The sequence below is a fragment of the Corvus hawaiiensis genome, chromosome 6 (genome assembly GCF_020740725.1).
Source record: "Corvus hawaiiensis isolate bCorHaw1 chromosome 6, bCorHaw1.pri.cur, whole genome shotgun sequence".
NCBI classification, from domain to species: domain Eukaryota; kingdom Metazoa; phylum Chordata; class Aves; order Passeriformes; family Corvidae; genus Corvus; species Corvus hawaiiensis.
In genome coordinates this window covers 53120000-53144598 of record NC_063218.1, presented here as the reverse complement: position 1 = coordinate 53144598, position 24599 = coordinate 53120000, and the positions used below count along the sequence as shown (strand labels likewise).

Genomic DNA, 24599 nt, shown 5'->3' with positions numbered 1-24599 from the left:
AGCCTGAGCCATGCTCTGGTGAGATGGTGCTCTGGCCCCATCCTTGGACAGGTTTGGGGGTGCAGTCGTGGACTTGGTACCTGCTGGGGGTGTGCTGAGCCTGTGAGAGACACCAAACCTTCCTCTCAGGAGCTGAGGCCATCTCTGTTGCCTGGGATTTGGATGGACCTGCTGCTCCTGATTCCTCTGAGGGCACCACAGGGATGGACATGGGGCAGGCCTGGATGGAGCTGAGGTAAGTTTTGGAAGCACATTCACCTCATCACAGGTGGCCTCAGGTCTTTCAGGTTTCCTCGAAGGAAGAGGAGCAAAAGGAGCAGGGGCCTTGGTGGGCAAAGTGTGTTGTGCAACTGCTGGGTGCACAGGTAGGAATTGTTTGCTGACTGGTCCAGACTCAGGTCTAGAAATGTTACCATTTATTGTAGCAATGACTTGGGAAGTTCTCACAAAGAAATACAAATGTCTAGGAGTTATTTCACATGACAAAGTGTCTCCTTTATTTCCCTATTAACTCAAAAATGTGTGTGTATTAATAGGCCGTACTGTATTTAGTTCTGCAATAAACAGGAACTGTTCTTCATTTCAGTGACAGTGGTGTTTTAAGATGCAGATCCTACAAACATTTAAAATGTCACTGGTGGATCTGATGTTTGTTTTGGGAAAGTTTTTCTACAAGTAGCATAAAAAGACAAGGCATATAAATTACATGAGAGGGTTTTCTATACCCCTTGTGACCAGAGAACCCCCAAATTTCCTCTCTGTCTCAGATAAGTCCTGTGCAGGTCCTGCTGATTACTGAACAGGTGTTATTTTTACACAGAATTTAACAACCTATTTGGTAGCTTGGAAAACCCTGGGACACTAAGATGGGAGGTGCAAAAATTTGAGTGACATGCTTCAAAGAGAAACAATTGCTCAAAACTCAGTGTAATCTGGAGATGAGCAAAGCTCAAAACTACAGCTCTGAGGCATTTTGTGTGTACTTTGGAACAATTAAATATTTGAAAGTATTTCTTCACTTGTCAGCCTGCTCCTTTCCCTTTACTGTTCTGGCATCTCCCCCCGCCCCAGCCCTCCCAGTTGTTTTCAGCTGCTGTCACAAGTGCTCATGATAACTCGCTCACTCGTGCTAAATTTTGGGTCAATATGGTGCACTATTGCTCAGGCCAGCAGAGTTTCTACTTCTCATTAAAGTGCAGATGAAATGACAATCTAGATGTCTTCAGATAATGTTTGCTCATCATTAAATCATGAAATTTAACAAGGATTATGAAGCATAAAGCAGTTTTTAACCCAAATTTTCAGACGAAAGTATTCATCTCTACTTGAGACATCAGATGTACAATTTCTGAAGCAGATTTTACATCCAGCTGCTCTGTGGCAGCTTAGTCTTGGTCTCTCAATGTGAGGCAACTGCAAATGATAGCCAAAGTGGAGGGCAGAGGGGAACTGGGAAATCGCTATGGAAGTAGCTATTTTTCACTAGCTATTTTCTTCCCTGAAACTTTGTTACTTGATTTTACTTTAAATTGCTGAAAAAATCCCCAAACAGTCCTATTTGGGGTGTCTTCCTGTCCAACTGCCCTGGTATGTTTGTTTTTCTTTCCTCATACTTAACTTAGTGCTGAAGTTGAGTCTTAAAAATTTTTCTAGCTTCTCTCTCCCAGTAAAGATCTTGGTACCCAGAGCAGTCATCTGTCACTGTGACTCTGTAGTTGAATAGAAATAGTTAAAAAGGCTACAAGAAAGGCATCTGAGTTGAGAGGTCTGAGCTTGTCTGGTTTGTGTCTTTAAAGAGATGTTTTAATGGCAATTCTTTGTCATAAACAAATGTGTGTTATATGTGAAGTAATAGCCAGGATCCTTCACAAAGCACTTAGAGATTTATGTATAAGAAATGGCTTCATTAGCTAAGATAAATTTGATATTGTTCTGTTTGTTTTCCAGGCTGCAGTGAGATCTTTTGATCTAACTCAGGCATTCCCAAATATTTATGTCTCACTTTATGTTTTAGTTTACAGAAATAAGAAAGATGCTTTGCTTTTATGGTGCCTTAGAAGGCTTTAGATATTTTGGTTACACAACTCTTCAGTGTCTCTTACTGGTTTTTCTGCTACGCTCTTCATATGTGTTCCTACTTTATGTCTTTAGCAAAATCTTGTGATGAAAGTGAATTAGATTAATACTGGTCAGGTTCATTGAGGGAACTGGTAGTGCCTGAAATGTGTACCAGCTTTCCTGTAAGGTGGCTTGAAGTCATATGGCTGGATGGGAGATGGCTTCTCTGTACATTTGGGAGAGCTGTTTATGGAGACACCTTGACTGATATTCCTGGATGAGAGATGTGCAGGTGTGCCAATTCCCACCCTAAGTATGATGGTTTATTCATGAGATCATGGAAACTGTCGAGAAACCCTTCATTCATTTATTGCTTTCTGTTGGTGAGGGAGGATTGGGGTATGGTGCAGGGCTGGAGAATCCTTGGAGTGTTTAATGAGCAGCTTTATGTATTTATAGATGAGATTGACTGAGACTGAAACCATCCAGGAGACACAAAAGGTTGCTTCTCATTGGATTTAAAAAGAGAATAACTTTGATCATTTCAAAAGCAATGAAGCCTGATGCTCCAGTGAGAAAGGAGAGTGGTAATTTATAGCTGCCATTAAGGGAACAAAGACAAAGACTGAGGGAAAGTTTCATTCTGAAGATTTACTAATGTGTATAAACCGCCCTTGCAACTAGAAACAGCTCGGTATTTCTCACAGAACAAAACAAAAGAGAAAGGGCAGTGAAATGGGGATGGGAGGGAGGGGTGGAAGAGAATACTGCCTGCTTTTGCTTGCAGCTTGAAAGGTCAGACATTATTTAGGAAATTATAATTTCAGTGAATAATGTATGAGCCAATTTTACCTGCCAAAGGAGTGACAGCTGTGAGAAATCCCTAGCTGGGAATGGAGGTGGGATGGGGCTGGGTTGGGGGGTGGGGTGATGTGTGGGTTTTGGCATGGCCTTCAGCCGGGGATTCACGCTCTGCAGTGGGGTGTAATTACACGGTAAAAATGTCAATATTATATTCTTGAACAAACGCAAATGAGGCTGGAGCGAGTCGCGTGTGTTCGGGCTGCGACAGGCTCCTCGCTCGGGCCTGTCTCTGCGGCGGGCGATGGTTCCCGGGCCGCGGGGAGCCCCGGCTCGGGCACAGCTGCCGGGGGCACCCGCAGCCTGCGTGTGGGCTATTCCCGCTCCTGCGGGGGGCAGCGGCTCCGCGGGACACCTGTGTTTGGGGCGCTGTTCAGGTGGGCGAGCGCCGGGGCGGCTGCCGGGGCTTCCACGGGCGCGGATGGGGCGGTTCGCGTGCCGGGTGCGCCCACCGCGCCCGGGGCAGCGGGGCAGGGCCGGGCAGGGGAGGGGGCGGCCCGCCCAGCCCTCGCCGCCCCGCGACCGCTGTCAGTGCGAGGCGGGCCGGGCGCCCCAGACACTCCCTCCGCCGCCGCCTCCTCCCGCCCGGCGGCGGCAGCGGCAGCAGCGCCATCGATGGGGTCCGGCGGCCGCCGCGGCGCGACGGGGGCGAGGGCGCTGCCGCTGCTGCTCCTGCTGCTGCCCGCGCCGGCCGGCCCCGCCGCGCTGCCGCTGCCCGGTGAGTGCCCCCTGCCCGGTGAGTGCCCGCTTCCCCTGCCCGGTGAGTGCCCCCGGTCCCCGCCCGGTGAGTGCCCCCTGCCCCTGCCCGGTGAGTGCCCCCGGTCCCCGCCCGGTGAGTGTCCCCCGCTCGCCTCAGCCCCGGACAGCGGCTCCCCCCGCGGGGCACCGAGCGGTCCCGGCTCTCCTCTCCTGGCCGGCCCCGGGGCGGGGGAGGCGGGCGGCGAAGGGAAGGGGCGCGGGGCCGGTGCCGGGGTGAGGTGCGGCCGTGGCGGGGCCGTGCCCGGCGCGGGTCGGTCGCTGCTCGCAGGGCGCTCGGGCTCCGCGGGTGCTGCCAGTGCCGCTTTCCCGGCGGTTCCCGCTGCCCCGGGAGCGGGATGAGCCCCGGGACGGGGCACCTGGGGAGCGGGGTGTGAGCGGCGTGTGCTGCGGGTGAAGCTGCCTTCGGTCCCCGCGGAACAAGCCCAGGGATTCTCCCGCCGCCGCCTCCTGCCAAGTTGAAGGCTGCGATGTTTGCTCATAGTCTCGTTCCTCCAGGGTCTCTCTTCTGCTCTGAATACTGTCACTGCAAGGGGAAATCTCGCTCTCTGTGCCTACGGGTTTTTCCTAGCCCTCTTTTCCATGCCTTTCAGTGCATTAGTGCTGCGGCTTCTTGTTGCGAGTCTTTACCGCACGCTGCAGATCAGAGGGGCGGTGTACGAATAACCCAGCAGAGCCGCCGTCCTGCCGCTGGCACGAGAGCTGATTGATGTCTGTGTGTCCTGGCTTAGAGGGAAGCTCTCTCCTTGCTGTGTGTTTTCTGGGACCCCTCTTGCCGGGACAGGTGTGTCCCGCTGGCTCGGGTAGGGGAGAGCTGGCGGTGCTGCGGGCACACAATCAGCACGTGTGGCTGATGCTGCTTTATGCCCGCTATTCTTCCCTGCCCATCCTTTCTTTCTGCCCCACCTACCTGAGTCCCACTAGCTGGAGGCCCGCAGCTATTCCCCTTGCACGACTTGCTCCTTCAATTCACTGCCTCCCGTATTTTTTAATGGCTTGACTTTTCTGCTTTGAGAGGAGGCAGATTCTGCTGCTCTTCCCAGCTGTTTTCCACTGTTTCCCACCTTCTCCTTGTTTTCTGGTGGTAGCATCTGGGGACCCCATCACTGCTACTGGAGCTGTGTGCACCTGAGAGCGAGGAAAGCACTGCTGCTCTAACACTGGCTCCTTGCCTTGTTTCCCCCAGCCAAACCCCAGGAGGAGTTAAAACCAAGTGAACACTTTCTGCAGTTGGCAGCTGCTGCAGTACCTACAGGCACATTTTGTGATTGGGGAAAAAAAAAAAAAAGAGCAGGATGAATGCTATAATTGTAAATGGGAGAAGTGCTGGCTGAAATTCCCCTTTAGAAAGTGATCCCCACCATAAAAAATGGCTGACTATTGAAGTAGTTGCCTTCTGCTGATACTCGTGCCCTATTTCTTGTTTTAGGAGGCACTTTTTATACCTGTGTGGACTGTTGCTTCTACAATTCTTCCTTTTAGCCAGTTGCTGGAAATCTTCCTGATTCCATGTTTCAGCTTTCCTCTGCTGTGTGAAAAACTTGTGCTGATGTCTTCTGCTGCCTGTAACTTTTCTTCCTCTTCTGTCTACGCTTCATCTCCAGGACTTCTTCCTGTTGGTGTTTCCCTTTCTCTTCATTTCCTCTTCTCTGAAGTTTCCACCTGGATATTTTGCTTCAGTGCTTTGAGATGGCTGGCCAGGTGATTTGGCAATGCTGCTTACCAGATACTATTCTTGTATTTAAAAATTTTTTTTAAGATTATACATCTTTTTAATGGTAAGTCAGTCTTTTAATGGTTTGGTAGTGACTTTGAAAGTACATTTCTATTGACTCCTCTTGTTATTTTAAAAATCATTGGGCTTCCTGCAGGTGATGCATGGATGTGATCATGAACTCTTTTGGTGACTGCTTTTGTTAATCAGAAAGATTAACAATCTCTGATGAATCTCTGAGACTATCAGTTGAATTTCATGGAGCATCTAGCCCTTAAGAGATTGTTTTGGATGTATTTATAAATGTGCACAAGATCTTAACATGGGCTTATCTGAATTGCATATAAATACATCTGTGTGCAGGTAGAATATTACACAAATTGAAGTGCAGATACTGTCTCTGCATGTTTCTGTCCTGACACACAAAACCACACAGCATTCTCGTGGGCACCACAGAGAGGTGCTCAGCCTTGTGATCTCCTCAGGGATGTGTTCAGGAGACATGCCCCGTTCTCCTCCTGCTGACATCTCTCCTGAGCCTGCTGTCTTTTCACAGATGTGGATGAGTGTGCCCTGGGGCTGGACGACTGCCACCCAGATGCTATTTGTCAGAACACCCCGAAGCTGTACAAGTGCATGTGCAAAGTGGGCTACACTGGCGAAGGGAAGAAATGTGAAGGTAAAGGGACCAGAGCACCACGTTCTGTCTGTGTCAGCATGGAGCATTTCTAAGAAAATAGAGCCACTAAAAATAATGGAGGATGATTTTTGGATCAAAATAGTCATTGTTTCGTCGCCTGATTTACTTCTTGTTTACAAAATTAAAGGCCTACCTTGCATGGGTTTTTACCTGTTCATATCACTCAGCCTGATAATGAGTTTGTTGTTTAACCAGCAGCCTTAAAAAATAAAAGCTAAAGCTGCAAGGGGGTCTCAGGGTGTTTTCTCAGTCACCAGAAACGTTCAGCAAGAAATGCATTAAATATAGTGTATTTGCAAGACAATGATGATTTTGGACAGCAGTTGCTGCTTGCATTTACGCAGTCACATCCCTGTCTATAACACTCAGGCAAGCATCCATCATATTGACTTTTGCTTTATTCCTCAGACATTGATGAATGTGACAATGACTTCAATGGGGGCTGTGTCCACGAGTGTTTCAACATTCCAGGGAATTACCGCTGTACTTGCTACGATGGCTTTATGTTGGCTCACGATGGCCACAACTGCCTGGGTAAGGAGTGTGTTCAGGAGCAGTGTGGGTGGTGATGTGAACACTGCCCTGTAGCTGCATCCATGGAACACATGGCAATCTCTTGGGCTCAGTCAGTTCAGGGAGAGAAGAATGTTGCATGTGGGACCAAGGATTTCCAGGTACTGATGTGCCATCCCAGTGTGGGCCTTTCCCCCTCTGTAATTGAGGATAATTGTGCTATATTTCTGTGGAGTGCTTTGGGTTTAAGGGTGTCAAATGTCATCTATTATTATGCTAAATGAGTTTATAGAAAGGAACATGTGCTATCGCTGTCCCCTCTGTTCCACAGTTAGCTTAGTCAGGTTGTCAGGTGTGCTTCCAGGCTTAGCAATCGTCTCTCTCAAATGTGTCTGTAATGTGGGGGCTTCTCACTCTTAATGTGTCTGAGTATTCCCAAAAGGAGAGGATGATTTGGAGCGTGCAGCAGCTGTATACGATGGAGGCCACTCAAGAGCAGAGGGATCAATCCCAGTGCGTGGGTTTTCCCTGGGTGGTTAGTGTGAGACAAAGGACACACCTCTGGAAGGGTTTTCAGGCCAGCATTCCGCTGACCCTCCATGCACACTCTCTCTCTGACCATCTTTTTCTTTATTTAAGACGTCGATAGTCTCCTTTTTGTGTGCCAACAGGTGAAAATCTTTAGCAATGGGTAACAAGGCCTCGTGGCTTTGCTGCGGTAGGATCCTCCAGCACCGAGTGCAGCAGTGCACAGAAAGGTGGGAGCTGTCAGCCTGCTGGCAGTGCTGCCGCAGAGCCTCGTGCTGCTGAAGCTGTCCTGCTTCCTGGACCCCAGCTGGGCACCCCGTGTGGCTCAGCCCTGTGCTGCCTGTGCCATTTGCTTTTTTGGACATGGCTCGGTTTTCCTCTGCTGCTGCTCTCCATGTGGGTGTGCCCAGACACACCCCCATACCCTTGGCAGTCGGAGGGAAAGCTGCTCTCCCTGCATAACTGAAGTGAGCTTGGCTGGGGCACTTCCCACCAGTGTGTGGCACATCAGGTGGGGGTCAGACCACCCCCAGGCTGTATCTTCTGCTGGGACAAATCAGAAAAGCTCTGGAGTATTCAGTGGGATTGTGTTGGGGTTTACCTGCTGGGAACCTGTTGTGTGCCCAGCTTTCTACAGAGTAAGTGGAAGAGGGTGAACTCACCAGGTTCCAGATATTTAACTAAATAAGGTAGAGAGGGAAACAAAATATCTGCGGATACTTTAAAATAACAGAATATCCATCTTATTTTTGCGTTAGTGTAAACACAGAGTGGAGTTCAGTTGAGGTTACCACGAAGGGCTGGATGTGAAGGAACACACAGCCTCTGACAATGGCACCAAAAGGCATGTGTTTATTCTCTTTGTACCCAGGGCACGCTTCAGCTGGGTTGTTTGTGACCAGCAATGTAACTTAGACCAAAATCTACCACCTGCTGTGTCACTATGCTCAGTGTTGCATGGCAGACCTATAAAATAAAATGTCATTGACATACAATGAGGGTTTTACCACTGATGTGCCAATTTTGAGTTGTGATGTAAACGTTAAATAAATATTTTGGCATGCAGCAAATTGGATCACATCTTCTCTTAATCTGTTTATTTACTTTGTTCACGCCAGGGTTGCCCTCCTCTCACCCTTATTTTTGAAGATCTCGGCTGTGTGCCTGGGTTTAAGCCAAATAGACAATTACTTGTTGGAAAGAGATGATTTTTTTGAAAGCTTTCCAAGGTCTGTAAGACAGAAACATCTGCTGGAGTTCAAATCTATAGCACTAAAGGCTCGTGGTGGCTGTTTATTCATGATTGTTTGCACATTCACATAGCTGCAGAACTCTAAAATACTCAGCTCCTTTGTGATGGACATATGTCAGCCGCTCTTTTTCTCCAGCAGGTCACATTCTTTTGCATCCAATTGGCTTACTCACTGCCTTCACTAGACATTAAATCTGTTGTAATACTATGTTATGCTTCTTACTAAAAGCCTCTCTTTCTCCTTTTTTTTAAAAGACAGCTGTTTTCTGCCAGAAACGCTACAGTGTTAACTTAAAAACATTGTGCTATTAGCCAGGAACAATGAACAGAACAGGGAGCAAACATGATGTTACAGATGAATTTGCAAATGAGACCAGTGCTTTGCCTCAGCAAGATTTTGTCCTGTTTTTAAGGGACTGAGCATTTTTGAGCTCCTGTTAAAATTTCTGAAAATTAGGCTAGAAAAAGTATTTGGTGGTAGTGGTTACAAAAAACCTGTGCTTATTAAGGGGTAAAATTCCAAAGAATTGGGAGATTGGGATGGGCATCTTGTTGTTCAGAGGCTTAGCTAAAATTTTTCTACTCTTTGGTTCTCTTGGTTTTCTTGCATGCAGAATCCTTCTGTGTTCTCTGGTGTTGCTGAAGCTCTGAATGTTGCAAAATCAAGATTAAAACTGCTTCCAGAATTTCTGCTCTTGTGCTTGACCGCAGTCAGGCAACACAGCAGCAGCCTTGATGATGAGTGATGATGTCCTAGACTTGAGGGAGGAGGATGATAAATCAAACCAAGCACCAGAACAGATGTGGTGTGTGAATTCTAGCTAGGGTGAAAGGAAGAAGCAGGGGATAGGTTTTTAACTGAATTTGAGGTTTGTATTCTTCTTGTTCCTCATTTGCTTCAGGATGTGGAGCTTTCTGGGAAAATGCCTTTTATAGCTTGGATGGGTTTGGATCCAAAGGGTCTTGTCCCATTGAGCCAGACAGACCCAGGTGTGATTGCTCAGCTGGATGTTCCAGAGCCGTGGAGTGCCAGTGCCAGATCCAGCTGCACTGAGGGGCACGGAATGTTCCCGTGGGTGCTGGGGGGCCTGATCTGGCTCTGCCAAGGCTGCTCCTCCTTAGCTGTAACCATCAGCTCTGGTTATTTGGGTTGGCCAGCATTTCTTGGGAGCCCTGCGGCTGCTTGGGCAGACTGCAAACAGGGGAAGAGCGGCAGCAGAAATGCACTTTCCCAAGGGTGACAGCACAACTGCAACCACGGGGTAGCCCGGGGTGTCTCAGCTGCCTGGGTGGTTCCAGCCCGAGCCGATGTCTGTATGTACCGTGGGTTGGTGTGAGCACAAAGCTGATCTCTCTTTCCCCTCTCTCTTTCAGACACAGACGAGTGCATGTTCAACAACGGTGGCTGCCAGCACGTTTGTGTCAACACCGTGGGGAGCTACGAGTGCCGCTGCAAGGAAGGGTTCTTCCTCAGCGACAACCAGCATACCTGCATCCACCGCTCTGAAGGTACCGCCCCTGCCCCCGGGCAGCGAGCAGCAGCTCCTGACAGAGGCAACAGCTCTAAACCATCTTCACAAGTATTTCTAAGTTGAGGTTTTCAAAGCTGTGAAGGGTCTTGAAGTCCTCACTGCTTTTAAAAGGAGCAGCGTGTCAGAATCTTCTAAGAGGCTTTAACGACGCTACATCCCTTCCTCCTCTTTGATCCCACCTGTGTGTCTGCGGTGTTGTGCTTGTTAAAGGCTGTACTCCCCGTGTCCTTGATGCTCTGCTGTGCAGCTAAGCTGTGTCCTAATCCAGGGAATGGCAACAAATGGAAAGACAGCAAGTTCTGACCATTTTCACTGGCTTTAGTTACAGGGCAATACCTGAACTACCTTCAGATACATTTTAGATTCCCTGTACAGTGTTTAGGTTTCAGCTAAGAGATTTATTGTTTGTCAGCCCCAAAGGTATTCAAACCTAGTGCTTTGTTTTGAGTGAAACCTTTGTGAAGCAACCTTTGAGAGATCAGAGTCTTGGATGTCTAATTAGACATCAGATTGAACAAAATTATTTTGGATGCCCTTAGGAAATACTTTCAAGTGGTTGCTCAGATCAGGGAGTTGTCCATTGAACTGTACAGTGAAAATCTTAGTAAGAAGTATTTAAAGCTGCAAAGCTTTCTTTAATCTATGTTGGCATAACTGGAAGAGGAATCTGAGCATGAATAAACAAATCTCACTTTAAAAATCCCCACAGTGAAGAGATCAACATTTAGAGACACATATGGCCATCCACAGATGAGGGTGCTGAGGTGGCTGTCATCTGACAGAGCTGAGTTGATCTTTTGTTTGGATTCAGAATTTGTGTTCCCAGCTCCTCTGGCCCTGGGCTTGGTCTCACAGGGGCTGGGTGGTTTCTCAGGCCACGGCTCCGGTTGTCACTGCAGGGGCTGAGCCAGGAGTGGGGACAGGCAGGAGGGCAGCAGTAGTGGGACAAGGTATGTGGCTAGCAGGGATGTGAGTTTGTGTGCCTCCATGGAGGAGGTCTCTAAGGACAGAAACTGGTTTCTTGAACTCCTTGTCTTGTCTGATGCCAAGGGAGGAAAAACTTCCAACTCTTCACACTTGCTGCTACTTGAGTACATTCTACTCTCCTGAACTGACAGCAGCAGCATTCCCTATTAATATTTGTTCCCTAAATTGTACCTTTAGAATTCTACCTCTCTTCTTAAAGATGCTTTTAATTTCTCTTAGCTTTTTTTTCCCAAAGAGACCTTTTGTTCATAATACCAAATATCCACTAAACTTAGGCCATTTTCTTTGGAAAGGAAAACAAAGAGGGGAAAAAATATGTGGGATTTTTTTTTCATAAATACTATCAAATAAAGTACATCTTTATCAAAACCCATCTTAAGAAAAAACCCCAACACGCTGTTTTGCCTGATACATTTTTTTCTTCTTAGTAAAACACTGAAGTGTTTGTTTTGCTTTCTTTAAAAGCCATTTTTTTCACACTTTCATGCTGTGACTGTTTCCCTCCCACCCCCCTTCATTACTATAAAGTACTGCTCGGGATTCCCCACCTTTTTTTTTTAACCTTTTTTTTTTTTCCCTTGGGTGGGCATGTCTGTTATAAGCCAAATCTCACTGCTTTATCTCTCCCCTCACTTTGTTCTCTGCTTTTCTGCTCATTTCTGGGACTTCTGTTCTCTGCCTTGTGTATGCATTGCTCAGTATTCATACTTTATTGGTTCTGTTTCGAGACCTCACAGCACTGATCAAAGTAGCTTTTGTCTCCTACTGCCTAGATCATCTACTCAGTCGTGTTTCTTCTCTGTAAAATGAGGGAATATTTCCTTCCCTGTCTCCCAGCCCAGCTAAGATTCTTCATACATTAATACCTGACAGACCTTCCTTGTGGTCTGCTGTATTGGCCTTTAAATACACAGAAGTAGAGTGAACTGGAGCTTAAACCACAGGAACTGAAACTGTCCTGGGAAGTTGTGTGCAATCCTATTTCTTTCCTTGTTTGCCTGCTGAAATGAGTTGCTCTTCATCTGTGTGGGAGAATGAATTACCTTGGGAGGCTGTTTACCCAGGGAAAGGCTGTTTCATGGCAGGGCAGCCATGCATGTGCACCTCGTTTCTGGGTTCAACTTGCCCCGTATTGGAGAATACAAAAATTTGAAGGAAAACATTTTTTTTGGTGAGTAAATATGTAGTACATCTTTGTGGCTGATATTGCTCTGGATGGCAAATCTTGCTGCTCTCCCTTGTGGTATTTCACAGTCATAGCTCTCTGCTTGTTGGGCTGAATTGATGGGAATGAACTGGATCTGTGGGATGAAAGCCACGTTTCAAATTGCTGTGTGGATGCGTACACAGGGCACCATCGCACTGTCACTCTAGGAGCCTTGGCTGTGGAGAACAGGGATAACTAGAGAGCTTTTGGGAAAAAGTTGCCTTAACATGAGGATGTAGCAAGCATGATGAACGACTAAAGCATTCCTGGGATGTCCTGTTCTGCTGGCTGTGCTGATGCTCCTCACCATTTTTCTATTAGAGGATGCCTCTGAGAACCTCTGGTAACTCTTTATATCATTGCATCCTCTCCCTCTGTCCTACGGAGTGCCTGCTTGAACATGCCCTAAATGGAGCCTTAATGCTCTTAGCAGATTGGGAATGTTGTCCTGACACCTTCCGTGCGAAAAAATACAAAGATTGAAACACAGATCATACATGTAAGAGATTAATTTAGCATGACCTGATAGGGAAATACCATGCTGGCTTTTTTTGCCTGTGTTTTGCCAGTGACAGGAGTGCTCACATTTCAGCCTTGCTGGGTAACTTCAAGAAGGTCCAGTCATCAGAAAGGACTCATCTGGCTTGGGATCTGCTCAGCCAGGCAGGCGCTGGATTCACCTCTTTTGGCTGAGAGTGGCAATCCAGAGTCATCCATCCCAAGATATTTGTGAGACAGTAGGGCAGGGTCTCCTGCAAGAGAAATGGTGGGTCTGGGAAGTATGTGATGGGATTTGACCAAAATTTGTTTGGGGTTTGGTTCTGGACCACAGTCTGCCACTGCAACAGCACTGGAACAATGTGACCTGGGAGACTTTGTGTCCACCAAGGAGTTTGCAGCTGCACAGCTTTTATGGCTTTACAGATGTGTTTTTAATACAACCTTATGAAATGGGGCTTGGAGAGGTTTATGACCTTTGGAAACAAGCAGCAACCCCATAGTAAATGCTGGAATGTGTGGATGTGGGTATCTTCTATGAAACTGCCTTTTGGGTAGCTAGATTTTGGTGGGTTTGGTGGAGTACCTTGTTACACAATGGATACTTTGTTATTAAAATGCATCCTGGTCTGGAAAGTGCGGCTTTAGCTTTCTGTGGAGACCTGATTGAATTCTGCTCACTCAGAATGGAGCAATCCCAAATGGAGCATAGAAACCATTTGTTTGGTGTCAGTGAACTTTACCAAAGTACCTGCTTGAACAGTTTCCCCTTTGGTAGCTCAATAGAGACAAAACAATGACTTTGTTAACAGAAGCTAAGCTGCTAATTCCCTTAATGCTCTCTAACCCCTCCGAGCTAACAGACCAAACCATACTGCATGCTTAAGACCAGAACTTTCACAAAAACACCAGTGCTAATGAGGCTAATTTGTGGCCTCATAGGTTGTCTCCTTCCTTGACTGATACAATAATGGGTGACAGCTTTCCTGTGGGCTCCTTGGGCTGTGTCTGTGCGCTGCAGGTTTTGAAGCCTCATTGTCTTGTTGGACTTCTGGAGAGTCCTCACTGTGGGAAAGGAATCAAAAAGCCAGTAGAGCAGAATAATCTGGGCTCTGCAAAGTCCATTCTTTTGTTGCTTAAAGCTGTCTTAATAGAGAAAGGGTCCTGTAGCTGGTGCTTCAGGGGGCGAGAATAGCGGTGTGGAACAAGGACCTAATTGAAGTGGAGTGGAATAATGGTGACCTCTGCCTCACAATGCAGTGGGTTTGTTTCACTTAGCAATAAGGCTGCCAAAAGGGCTGTGTAAGTTTAAAAAATATATAGGATGTGGAATTGATCACACAATCCCTTTCCAGCAGCATGGTCACCCTTTCTGTTCTGCTTCTGATTGTGCATCTGCTCAGCTCCAGTGGAGTTCGCTGGGGTGGTGTGGGATGAGCCCTTGCAGCCAAAGTGTGCTCCACTTGGTCTTCACAAATGAAATGTTCTCACTGAGAGAGAGAACATTTTGGTGTAACTTGTCCTTTTAAAGCCAGATGTGCCAAGGCAGTGAATTTGATGGTAAAGTTATGCTCTCTGTATACCCCAGGAGAGCTTTCAGATGTCTTCTCTTTCCTGGTTTTGTAGCACTGTAGAGGACTTCATTAAAAATCTGTGGTATTCTGTTAAAGAAAACCTATTTGGTCTAATGATCCCTTTGGGTAACTCAGCCAGCTGCTGTGTGTTTTTGTGTTGTATGTGTACAGACTGTACCACCTTCTTGCCAATGGCAAAGCCACTGATTGCACTGAACCATAGGGCAAGGTGGAAGAAGTTTTTACAATTATTTTAGGAGCTATTCCTCCCCATTCAATTGACTTTATCTTTTTGCAAAGGCCAGACAGGACACTCTGGCAGTCACTGAGCGCTGTGCGTGGACTGGCAGAGATAAAAATGGCAGAATGTTTTAGGAGGTGTAGCAAAAGAAATAGAGTCACTAGTGTCACACTGGTTCTTCATTTGGTTAAAGCAGGCACTGGCACTAAATTCTGTCTAGCTGGGAAGGTGTGTAGAAATACAGAATATGGTAATAATACCCAGTGATGTTATCTTGGGTGGTATTTACTGAAATCAGGAAAAAATTGAAAACAAAATGGTTAACAAAAAGAGAACTGATATACAGCATGTGTGCAATCTGCATGTCGGCCTGGTGTCTACTTGGTCACTGCTGAGATAGGTTATGACTCTGGGAATCTGCTTTGTAAGCCAGTAATTGAAATTGGGATGACCCTTGTGACTGCTGTTCTAAACATTCCTGTGTCTGCTGGCTGCTCTTTTAAGCAGAGAAATAAGAACTTCACTTTGGACTTGGATCTTGCCAGGACATTTCCACTTTTATAAAAGAAATGAGGAGGTTTTATGAACACTGGTATAAAGTGGGAGCATTGAATGAGAATGCAGGTGCTGTACAAACCTGTGGATGTTGCTCTTTGACCTTGCAGTCAAAGAACATGGGCACAGAAAAGATCACAGAAGGAGAAACCTTGGGGCCATTGACTATGCAGGACTGGACTTGCTGTCTTTCCTCTCTGTAAGCTGACACTTCTTGTCCCAACCCTGCGGAGCCTTCCCAGGGTAGCAGGCTGGAGTATGTGTGTGTATTGAGCTGACTTTGTTGCCTGCACACAGAGGTGCTGAGGGTGCTGAAGCTCTTGTACCTTTCCTGTTTTGCAGAAGGCATGAGCTGCATGAACAAAGATCATGGCTGTGCCCACATCTGCAGAGAAACGCCCAAAGGAGGAGTTGCCTGTGAATGCCGACCAGGATTTGAGCTGTCCAAGAACCAGAGGAGCTGCATTTGTAGGCAACATTCTGCATATGCTTATGGTTTCCCAAAGTGAACAAATGGTGTTCTGTTTGCGGTGAAATGGGATTTGGTATGTTTTAGCTAATGAGGGATGATACGCCTGAACTGTGTGCATTTGAATTAAACCAGAATTGATGTCTTTTCTGGACACTGTCACACAGGTCAATTAACTGCTGTAGTGTCTGTAGTTTGGGAGTTGTGCCATCATTCATAATGATGGGAAGTTCAGCTCCATGAGAGAGCTCTGCACTGTTTCAGTCTCACAGAGTCCTTCAGGACAGGGGCACATTAGGAAGGTGTGTTGGATGCTCAGCTGGCGATGGAATTGCACACCGTCCTTCAAAAGTGCTGGAAGTACTTGTGAGAGTGACATGTGTTTTCTTCCCAGTGACGTGTAACCACGGGAACGGGGGCTGCCAGCACACGTGTGATGATGCTGATGATGGGCCTGTTTGTGGGTGTCACCCCAAATACGTCATGCACGTGGATGGGAAAACCTGCCTGGGTCAGTATGCGGTGGAGGGAAGTAGTTTTCTGTCGATGGCCAACTCGAGGATGGTGTGGTGGTGCTGTGTGTGCATGATTAATGCCCCTCATAAGAGCATGGCTAGAAAATGTGAAGGAATTTAAAATTAGGGAACCTGATAGTGTGTGAGTGAGTTGGTTGGCAATTTATGCTTCCCTATATAAGTAGCTACCTAATACTATTGCAACCTGTAATTATCACTGGTCCCCCCTGAAACACGAGGCCTGTCACTAACCGAAGAAGGTTTCCTCCCCTCTAGGGTATTCTAGGTTCAGTTTCTTCAATAACATGAGTCAGAGAGTGTAACCAAGGAGTACATCTGTTAAAACTGGGACTCTGAAATCAATTAATGTATAATTTTGGCAAGGCAGTTATCCAGTAAAGAAAGTACTTAAGATTGATAAACTCTTCCAGTCTCTGGAAGAGTTTGTTGTCTGTTGATTGAAATCAAATGCTCAGGCATAACTGGCTGGTCGTTGCAATTAACCCACGATAGATGATGACAGTGAGCTCCTCACAGAACAGTTCATGACAGTTCAATTAGTTCTTTCATCTTGTTGCTGTTTGCTACATCTGTAGCACATCTTTTGTTTTGTTAAGAGTACTGAAGCAAACATGACTTGTAAGGAAGCCACAAAAGCAGAGTATTCTCATGGTTTTGACTGAAGGGTCTTCGTGATTTTTATTACTGCTTGCTCTTTAAAAATTATTTATTTCTGCCTGGCCAGTTCCGACTGTCTCTGATTCAGCATGTGATGAAGCTGTTTGAGTGTATGTGTGTGTGTGTGTGTGTGTTGGATGTCAGATGAGGATTCTGGTCAGGGCACCTTTACTCACTTGCTTTTTTCATGTTCCTTACAGAGAGGGAAGAGGCTGCTGTTGACATTTCTGAGGGAAACACTACAGCAGCAGCTGATGTGGACAAGAGAGTGAAGCGACGGTTGCTTATGGGTAAAAGTGCTGATCCAAAATAATTCTGCTGCTTGTTGAAACTATTTAGATCAAAGAATTGGTGTGGGGCTTTCTTGGTTTTTTTTGTTGTAACCTTCAGCTCTGGGCTGAATTCTGCCTGAGATTATCCACTCCCTCTTAAGGAGATAATATTATTCCATAATGTTCAGACCTCTAAACATATAGCCTTGTTTTCAAAAAGAATGACAGAGGAAGAAAGAAGATGCACTCTGTCTTCCCTTGGAGGTTGAACACAGCGTGCCAATAGTGCATGTGAGATGAGAGACTGGGAGGGAATAAGCCCGTAGAGCTCTCAAAACTTGACAATAAGTAGCATATGCTTGATGCTGCAGAAAACGAGGATAGAGCTAGAAAGAAGACTTCAAAAAGCAGACATTAAAAAATGTTCTTTGCAGCTCTCTCAATCAATACATTCTATGTAAAATTGCATTTGTCCAGCCAGTGAAAAGGTTGTTAGACTGACTAAGGTGATTAGACTGATGACAAGAGGATGAATGCCAAAGAGGGAGTTATTTCTGGTTGGTTGGCTGTGAAGAACTGTGTTTTAGGAGCGTTCACTAGAAAGATTTGGTGAGATTGAGACACAGTTTGCATAGGGGGCAGTGAGAGGAACAAACTTTGGTTGAAATGGCACCTGGGTTACCAGGCTGAGGGGATGCTCAGTGAGGGTGTTATCCACCATGACTGGGAGCACAGCTAATGTGGGAAGGTGAGCTGGGAGGGATTTAAGGAAACTGGTTTAGTAGTGCTGAGTGAAACCAGGTGTTCCATTGGTGGGAAGTGTCAGAGGATCAGCCGGGATTGAGTGCGGGCATAAGGAAACAGACTGACAGTAAGAGATTCATCATCAAGGAGCAGGGATTTGTGTTTAAGACACAAATAGAATACCCAGAAGATGGTATTTTGGTTCCTAGAGTTTCCAAAAAAACCTGGAAATAGCTGAGGCAGGGATTTTGCCAACACATGCGTTTAGCAGTTGCTTGTGTGTTCTAGGCTAAATGTTTGAATAGCGGTGTGCTTGGTACTGTGTCTTGTATCCCACAATGTTTCTTGGTACCATCATAATTTCCCTGAGCAAACCTGAGCTTCGTCTCGTTGGCCAGAAACGTGTGCAGTGAACAACGGCGGCTGCGATCGCACCTGTAAGGACACATCCACCGGCGTCCACTGCAGCTGTCCCGTTGGATTCACGCTCCAGTTTGATGGCAAGACATGCAAAGGTGGGTTTTATACTCCTGGACACGTGTACCAACAACTGTAAAGTGTTACCAAGTCCTGTAAGGTATTAATCTCCTAACAAAGGCAGCCCAGTGTCCAGAGGAAGGCTGGTGTGTGCAATCTGACCAAAGGAAGGACTGCACCGGGGGTAGAGGGTGTGGTTTCCTCCACATCAAGTGTATCATGTGCAGAGATTCTCTTCTGCTCTGCCCTCCGTCTCTCCACTTCCACCTCTTGTGCCTCATTTTTTGGAGGTGAGGTTTGGGAGAGCAAGAACAGCTCTGTGGTCAAGCAGAGGCCAGCAGGTGTGTGGGTACTTACAGGTCTCCAGTCCAATAGCAATGGCCTGCTGTACTACCCACAGCCAGCTGGACATTAGAGCAGTTGGTAAGTAAATATCAGTGTGTAAACAGGGATGTGTTTTATAAATATGCACTGGGCCAAGCACCTCTAATGAGGGCACTGGCAAGGACCAAAGGCATGGTTGGGTTGTATATCATATTGCTTTTCCAGTAATTAGATGTTAAGGCTGTTCTGCTAAGCAAAAATGATGAAATCGCCAGGCCTGAGTCAATTGATATTAGATAAAGGCCTCATTCTACTATTGCCGTGGAAAGGATGGGGTAGCTCAGGAAGTCTCTGAGATTTCTGCAGGGCTTATGAAGAGGAAATGGAGAGAATGTTTAAGACACTCAAACCTCTTAGAGAGCCTTGGAGTCAAAGTGTTTCCAAACAGAACTTAGGGAATGGTCTTTTATGAATGCATTACCCAAATGCAACTGACAGCAATATATTAAATGAGAGCAAATAACACTGTCCTGGGGCTGAATGGGCTGGATCGTTCTTAAGAGTTGGATCTGATCTTCCTTACAATTTGTGGTAGTCTCACTAGATTTTGTTTCTGGGCTCCTCTAACCGACTGGACGTGACTCTTTTCTGCATCTGGCACTGGAAGTAGGTTGATTGCTGAAGCTCTGTTTATTTGCTGAAGGCTTTTTTTTCTGTTACAGATATTGATGAATGCCAGTCCAATAATGGAGGCTGTGATCATTTCTGTAAAAACACTGTTGGCAGTTTTGATTGCAGCTGCAGAAAAGGATTTAAATTATTAACAGATGAGAAGTCCTGTCAAGGTATGTGCACTAGAGAGACAATGGTACAACAAAAGTAGGACAAATCAGCGTGGCTTGGACATCTACTACAATGATGAAGTGATAATGGACTCCAGAATAATTTCCATTCCTCAGTTTGGATTTTTTTCTTCTGAAACAGCTGTTGAGTTAATACAGTTGGCTTGATGCTATTGTAGGAGATATGTTCAATGGCACAGTGAGATATCTGGAAGGGACAGAGACAGCATCATCTTAAAAAGCTCTCTACGAGGTTAATGCTTCCTCCCGCCTTAATGATCTTAAAATAATTTACAGGGAAAATTAAGCAATGTCTCTCTCTCCATCTTACTGACTGATTCACCGTTACAGTGAAACTATTTTTTCTTAATAGGATATTTAGTTGCCATGAGCTCATTATTAAGGAAAAAGATATAACATGATCTATGAAATTACAGGTCTGTAGACAGACTGGAATCTCTATTCTCTAAAACATCTTGGAGCATTTGCTCTTGAGGATGACATGGATTTCTCCTGTGAGACCTACAAAGCATATTTGCTTTGCTGTATAGTGGTTTGTATGTATAGATTTATCAATCTTGTTTAAGCTGCTTAAATGCACAAAAAATGTGAAGATCAAAATGGTCTGTGGTTGTGGAAAAGCAACAGGATGAAAAAATGTCAATTCAGTCAGCCAAATGGGGAACTATGCCGTTTCCTAGGCAACCAGCTGACATTAAAGGTGAATTTCAGAAAACAGAACTGACCAAGAGAAAATAATTTTCACCTAGGGTTTTGGTGCTTTCTTATCCTTTATAAATAGAAAAAGAAGGACAACTATTTACATGGGAAAAAAGTTGCTATATAAACATCCGATTTTCAAGATAGCTTGTTTTGTTTTTTTTTAATTAAAACTGTTTACGGATGTATTTTAAAGACATGCATCTCCCTTTTGCCCCTGCCACTTCTGTTACTTTCCCTAGGCTGTTTCAAAAGTGATATCATGATGCATGCCAAAACCCGAGGAAAAAGATTGATGGAAAATCTTAGTGAAGTTGATGCAAACTTTTTTTATGTCTTGCAACATTCTTACCTGGCATGCAAGATGTACTAGCACAGCAATTTTAGGTACTTTTGATGGTATAATGAATGTTCATTCTCAGAGAACACTGTGATTCTCAGCAGGCTTAAATCAGGCACTGTAAATTCATAAAGAGCTCCATTCAGGGAGAAAAAACAAAGGCAATGCTTTCCTTTGTAGACTTCTTTTCTACATAGAGTAATCTTAATGGAATAAGAGTTTTGTCAGCAGTTTTCTTCTCCCATAGAGGAGAAATAATTTGTTTTAAACATAATTGTAAAAATGTAGCATCAGTTTTTGCACTTGCCAAGAAGAAGCTTGTTTGGCAAACCAAGCGTTCTTCTAAAAACTGTCATTTTGTTATGTTACATTATGTGCTTTGAAAGAATCTGCTTAGTTCACATAAATCTGCACATCTCTGCAGTTGTTGAACTCTGTTGGCTCCTCAGGGCTCCCTGGCCAGCCTGAGAGGTTCTGATGCATCCCTTTAAACCTTGCAGACATTGACGAATGCTCCTTCGAGCGGGCGTGCGACCACACGTGCATCAATCACCCCGGCACCTTCGAGTGCACTTGTAACAAAGGCTATGCCCTGTATGGCTTCACACACTGTGGAGGTGAGTTACACACAGGCCCTGGCACAGAGGGCTGTTCCCACAGGTCTGCTTAGTGTCCCTGCAAGACACAAACTGAGGCAGATGCAGGAGGCCTACGGAGTAAATTTTGCTCCTTGCTGTGATAATGAGACACAGCAAAAGTAGAAACTGATCCTGCTTATTTCTGTCTTTGCTCAAGTGATTTTGCCTTTACACCGTGCATGCAAAAAGGACCTGTAACTATTAGGACAAACTGATGGGTTTTGTACTTGGATCTGAAATCCAGAATTCAATACAATTTTCACATGCAGAAGAGTCATTGACTTCAATGAAAAGTCAGTGGAATGGGACTTGAAGAACAGGAAGCTCTGAGTGACTCTGAAAATTACAGTTCTGCAGGTTGCTGTTGTGCATGTGTCAGATCCTCATGTGATGTAGGTTGGAATTTAGCTGGTGTAGTACCACTTTAGCCTGGCCAAGATTAATACTCTTAAATTTTTTATGTCTTTCCTACAAGAACGGTTCAAGGAAAGAGAAAGCTGTTCGTAGAACCTTAACATGTGAAAAATTCCCAGAATTGACATGAGGAAACATGAAAAACTGGGACACTAAATTGAATCAAACTTGTTTCATATAAGCTCTAGGCAAGACCTTACTGACTCCAAAGTTTACTTAATTCTGAGTAAGACCTTTTTATTTCTGAGGCAGAGTGAGCACAGTTGGAGATGACAATTCAGAAGTCTGTGTGCCTGTCCATTCTACCCTCTGTCTCTAGAAATTCTGCAAATAAGGTTACAGGGCTACAACATCATTGTGTTTTATTCTGACGAAGAGGGGAACTTATCTGGATAAGGAATAACACTGTCATGTGCTCTACTTAGTAAAAGAAGAGTTCTGGTTAATTCCTCTGCATTAATTCAATTTCTTTTGGCTACCAGTAAGGAAAAGGACCTGTGATTTTGCTGTTGGCTGTTAATTGGCCTTTTCTTGTCATACCCCTGTGCAGAAGATGTTAATCCCCATACCACAGTGAGTCCCTCATTGACTGGCAATCACAGGCTGGTCAGAGGTGGTAGGGTACTGGGAATACACCTTCTGACCTCTGTGGAAGAAGTCAGTAAGTGCTGGGGATAAGAGGTTGCCATCCTAACAAAAGGTCAATGAAAACCAAAGATTTGGGCTGATTTTGTGGTATCTTAGGCAGCAGTACCAGTTTAAGGTGTTGCCTTCTTTCTCCATTATTCCTCTGCTCATTCCTACCCCTGCTGTCTCAGTTCTGTTAAGAGCATATTTTCCCCCCAAATCAGACTGGTTTTGTAATGCGTTTTGCAGTGTTTTCTAACAAAATGTTCCTTAGAGGGTATCTAGTTTGGAGACAGCAGTGACAAGAACTTACTGCCACTGAGATATGTGTATGTGGAAGTAGGTACCCTCAGATGCACAAACTTTTCTTGATGGCAGCTTTCTGGGTTTATGTACAATTGCCCTAAAGCTATGAGAGAGAAGTGAAGCCCTCCTCAGCGTGGATCCGAGCAGAAAAGACAGAGACCTTTTCATTTACCTTTGTTGAAATTCATGAGATTCCTATTGACCCATTTCTCCAGGCAGTCAAGGTCCCCCTGAATAGTGTCACAACCATCTGGTGTATCAGCCACTCCTCCCAGTTTTGTGTCATCTGTGAACTTGCTGCGGGTGAACTCTTGTCCCACCGTCCAGGTTTAATGAAGAGGATAAATAGTATTGGCCCCAGTGTTGACCCCTGGGATACAGCACTGCTGAATGGTATATTCTGCATCAGCATGCAAGTTTGCACTAGAGGCAGCATGTGTCGTGTTGTCAGTGATTTCTCCTCCTGTTGGCATTTATTGGGCGGGACAAGGCCCCAGAATTGGCCGAGAGAGACAAGGGGGACACAATGGTGGTGTTTGCCCACAGAGCCAAAGTGTTCCACAGCAGTTGTCTCTATCAGAGCCCTTTGGAGGGTTGGTCAGTATGAATCCTGCCCATGTTCTGTCTTTATTTCAAATTGGAAATATTAATTACCCAGAGAGAGTGCAATACAGATTTGACTTGATCTGCTTTTCTTAGAGTTAATTCATTATTGTATTGCTGATGCTGGATATTGTTTAATTATGAGCCATCAGTATTTGGTGTATTTTGACATTTATCAAAGGATTTCCATGAAGACAAGCTATTTCAAGGTGGGTGTCCAGGTAGCATTCCTGCAGTCTTTTCAAAACCCTACTGAACAGTATTTGTGTCCACATTCACCTAACAGAGTTAGAGTGCAGAACTTTGGGAAGAGGAACTTTTAAAAAGTATTTTGTCTTTCCTCTGTAGATATTAATGAATGTAGCATCAACAATGGTGGTTGCCAGCAGCTGTGTGTGAACACTCTGGGAGACTATGAATGCCTGTGTCACTCTAACTACAAGCTGCACTGGAACAAAAAGGACTGTGTTGGTAAGGTGTCTAGTAAATACATTTCTACTCCTGATGTGTCTAACGGGCCATATGGTTGCAGTCAAATTTGATGGTCTGTCCAGTTAAGTGGTGTGAGTCATTGTTCCCAGTATTCTGCTTTAATTTTTAGCAAGGCATGATGGTAGTGATGTTGAAACTCATAAAAACAAACAGAAAACCAACCCCAAAAACAGGAGATACTTTGAGGGATTTTGATGCTTTCTTTCCTGTGCTTTTATCTAGCTCATTCTTCTATTTCCTTTTGTTCCTCTGCATGAGAAGGTTTTGCTCATGACAAAGGAAATTACTTCTGTGGTGTGACCTTCCAGAGATTTTATTTTGCCTTAATTTTCTGTCTAAACAGCATATTAATTGCATGGGTGCTCTCAGGTACCGGCTATAAAAGCAGCTGCACGCTGATTTATCAGTAGGGTGAAGGGAGATGTTTTAATTCTGTGAGTGTTTGTTTTATCTTATTTAGAGACAAAAGGTGCCTTGTCTGATAATGTGTCACCCAAGGTATTGCTGCACTGCATTAAGAGTGGTGGGAGTGATAGATGCTTTTTGAGCTGCTCTCCGGATGTCCAGGTATTCTCTGGTAAGTCAAAGCTAACAAAACTGAGCATGTGATCCTGGACAGAGTGTAAGAGTGGCCAACCTCCTAACTCTCATGGAAGCCCCTAGAAGTAGTCAATAAACAGATCTTTCCTCTTTCACTGCAGATAATAAAGGGTTGTATCCCTGACAGTGTCCAGGAAAGCCCCTCTTTCCTTGTCTTTTATAACCACTCTACCCTCAGATTCCCTTCTCACGACAAGTCTCTTTTTGAAGCTGGGGAGGACAGGGAAGAATTCTCTGTGCTCCCTGGGCCATTCCTTAATTGGCCCTGAGAGGCACTGGTGAATGGGGCAAAGGCATTCCAGCCCTGCGTGGGGTCTGAGATTTTGCCCACACAGCCCCTCCGTCCCACAGGACACGGCGTGCGCACTCAGCCGGTGCCTATGGGACAGATGCTGTTTCTCTTCCTGAATCCTTTAAAAGGCTTAGGAAGAGACAAGTTCTAATGTGGAGTATTTCATGAACAACACTGGATGATGATACCAATCAATTTAAAATGTGTTTCATGCTACATGAGTCCTCAGTGTGTGCACTGTGCCTGTGTCTGTACTGTCTGTCTGTCTGT

General features: G+C 45.4%; 1 protein-coding gene across 5 annotated transcripts in view; it reads left to right on the top strand.

Annotated features, from left to right (window-relative positions):
• Positions 1-3503: 3503 nt before the first annotated feature.
• Positions 3504-24599, top strand: part of SCUBE2 (signal peptide, CUB domain and EGF like domain containing 2) — a 39204-nt gene continuing 18108 nt past the window's right edge. For 2 of the 5 annotated variants that reach the window (XM_048307985.1, XM_048307983.1), the window contains exons 1-12: positions 3504-3655; positions 5946-6068; positions 6498-6623; positions 9757-9891; positions 15319-15444; positions 15840-15956; positions 16839-16928; positions 18053-18169; positions 19178-19300; positions 20858-20974; positions 23294-23416; positions 23898-24014. In XM_048307985.1, the coding sequence (XP_048163942.1) occupies positions 3535-3655; positions 5946-6068; positions 6498-6623; positions 9757-9891; positions 15319-15444; positions 15840-15956; positions 16839-16928; positions 18053-18169; positions 19178-19300; positions 20858-20974; positions 23294-23416; positions 23898-24014 (1435 nt within the window). In that variant the 5' untranslated portion in view covers positions 3504-3534. Of the gene's footprint in view, positions 3656-3979; positions 5377-5945; positions 6069-6497; positions 6624-9756; positions 9892-15318; positions 15445-15839; positions 15957-16838; positions 16929-18052; positions 18170-19177; positions 19301-20857; positions 20975-23293; positions 23417-23897; positions 24015-24599 lie in introns of those variants that run through there. The other 3 variants (XM_048307984.1, XM_048307986.1, XM_048307987.1) reach the window with 3 other exon arrangements.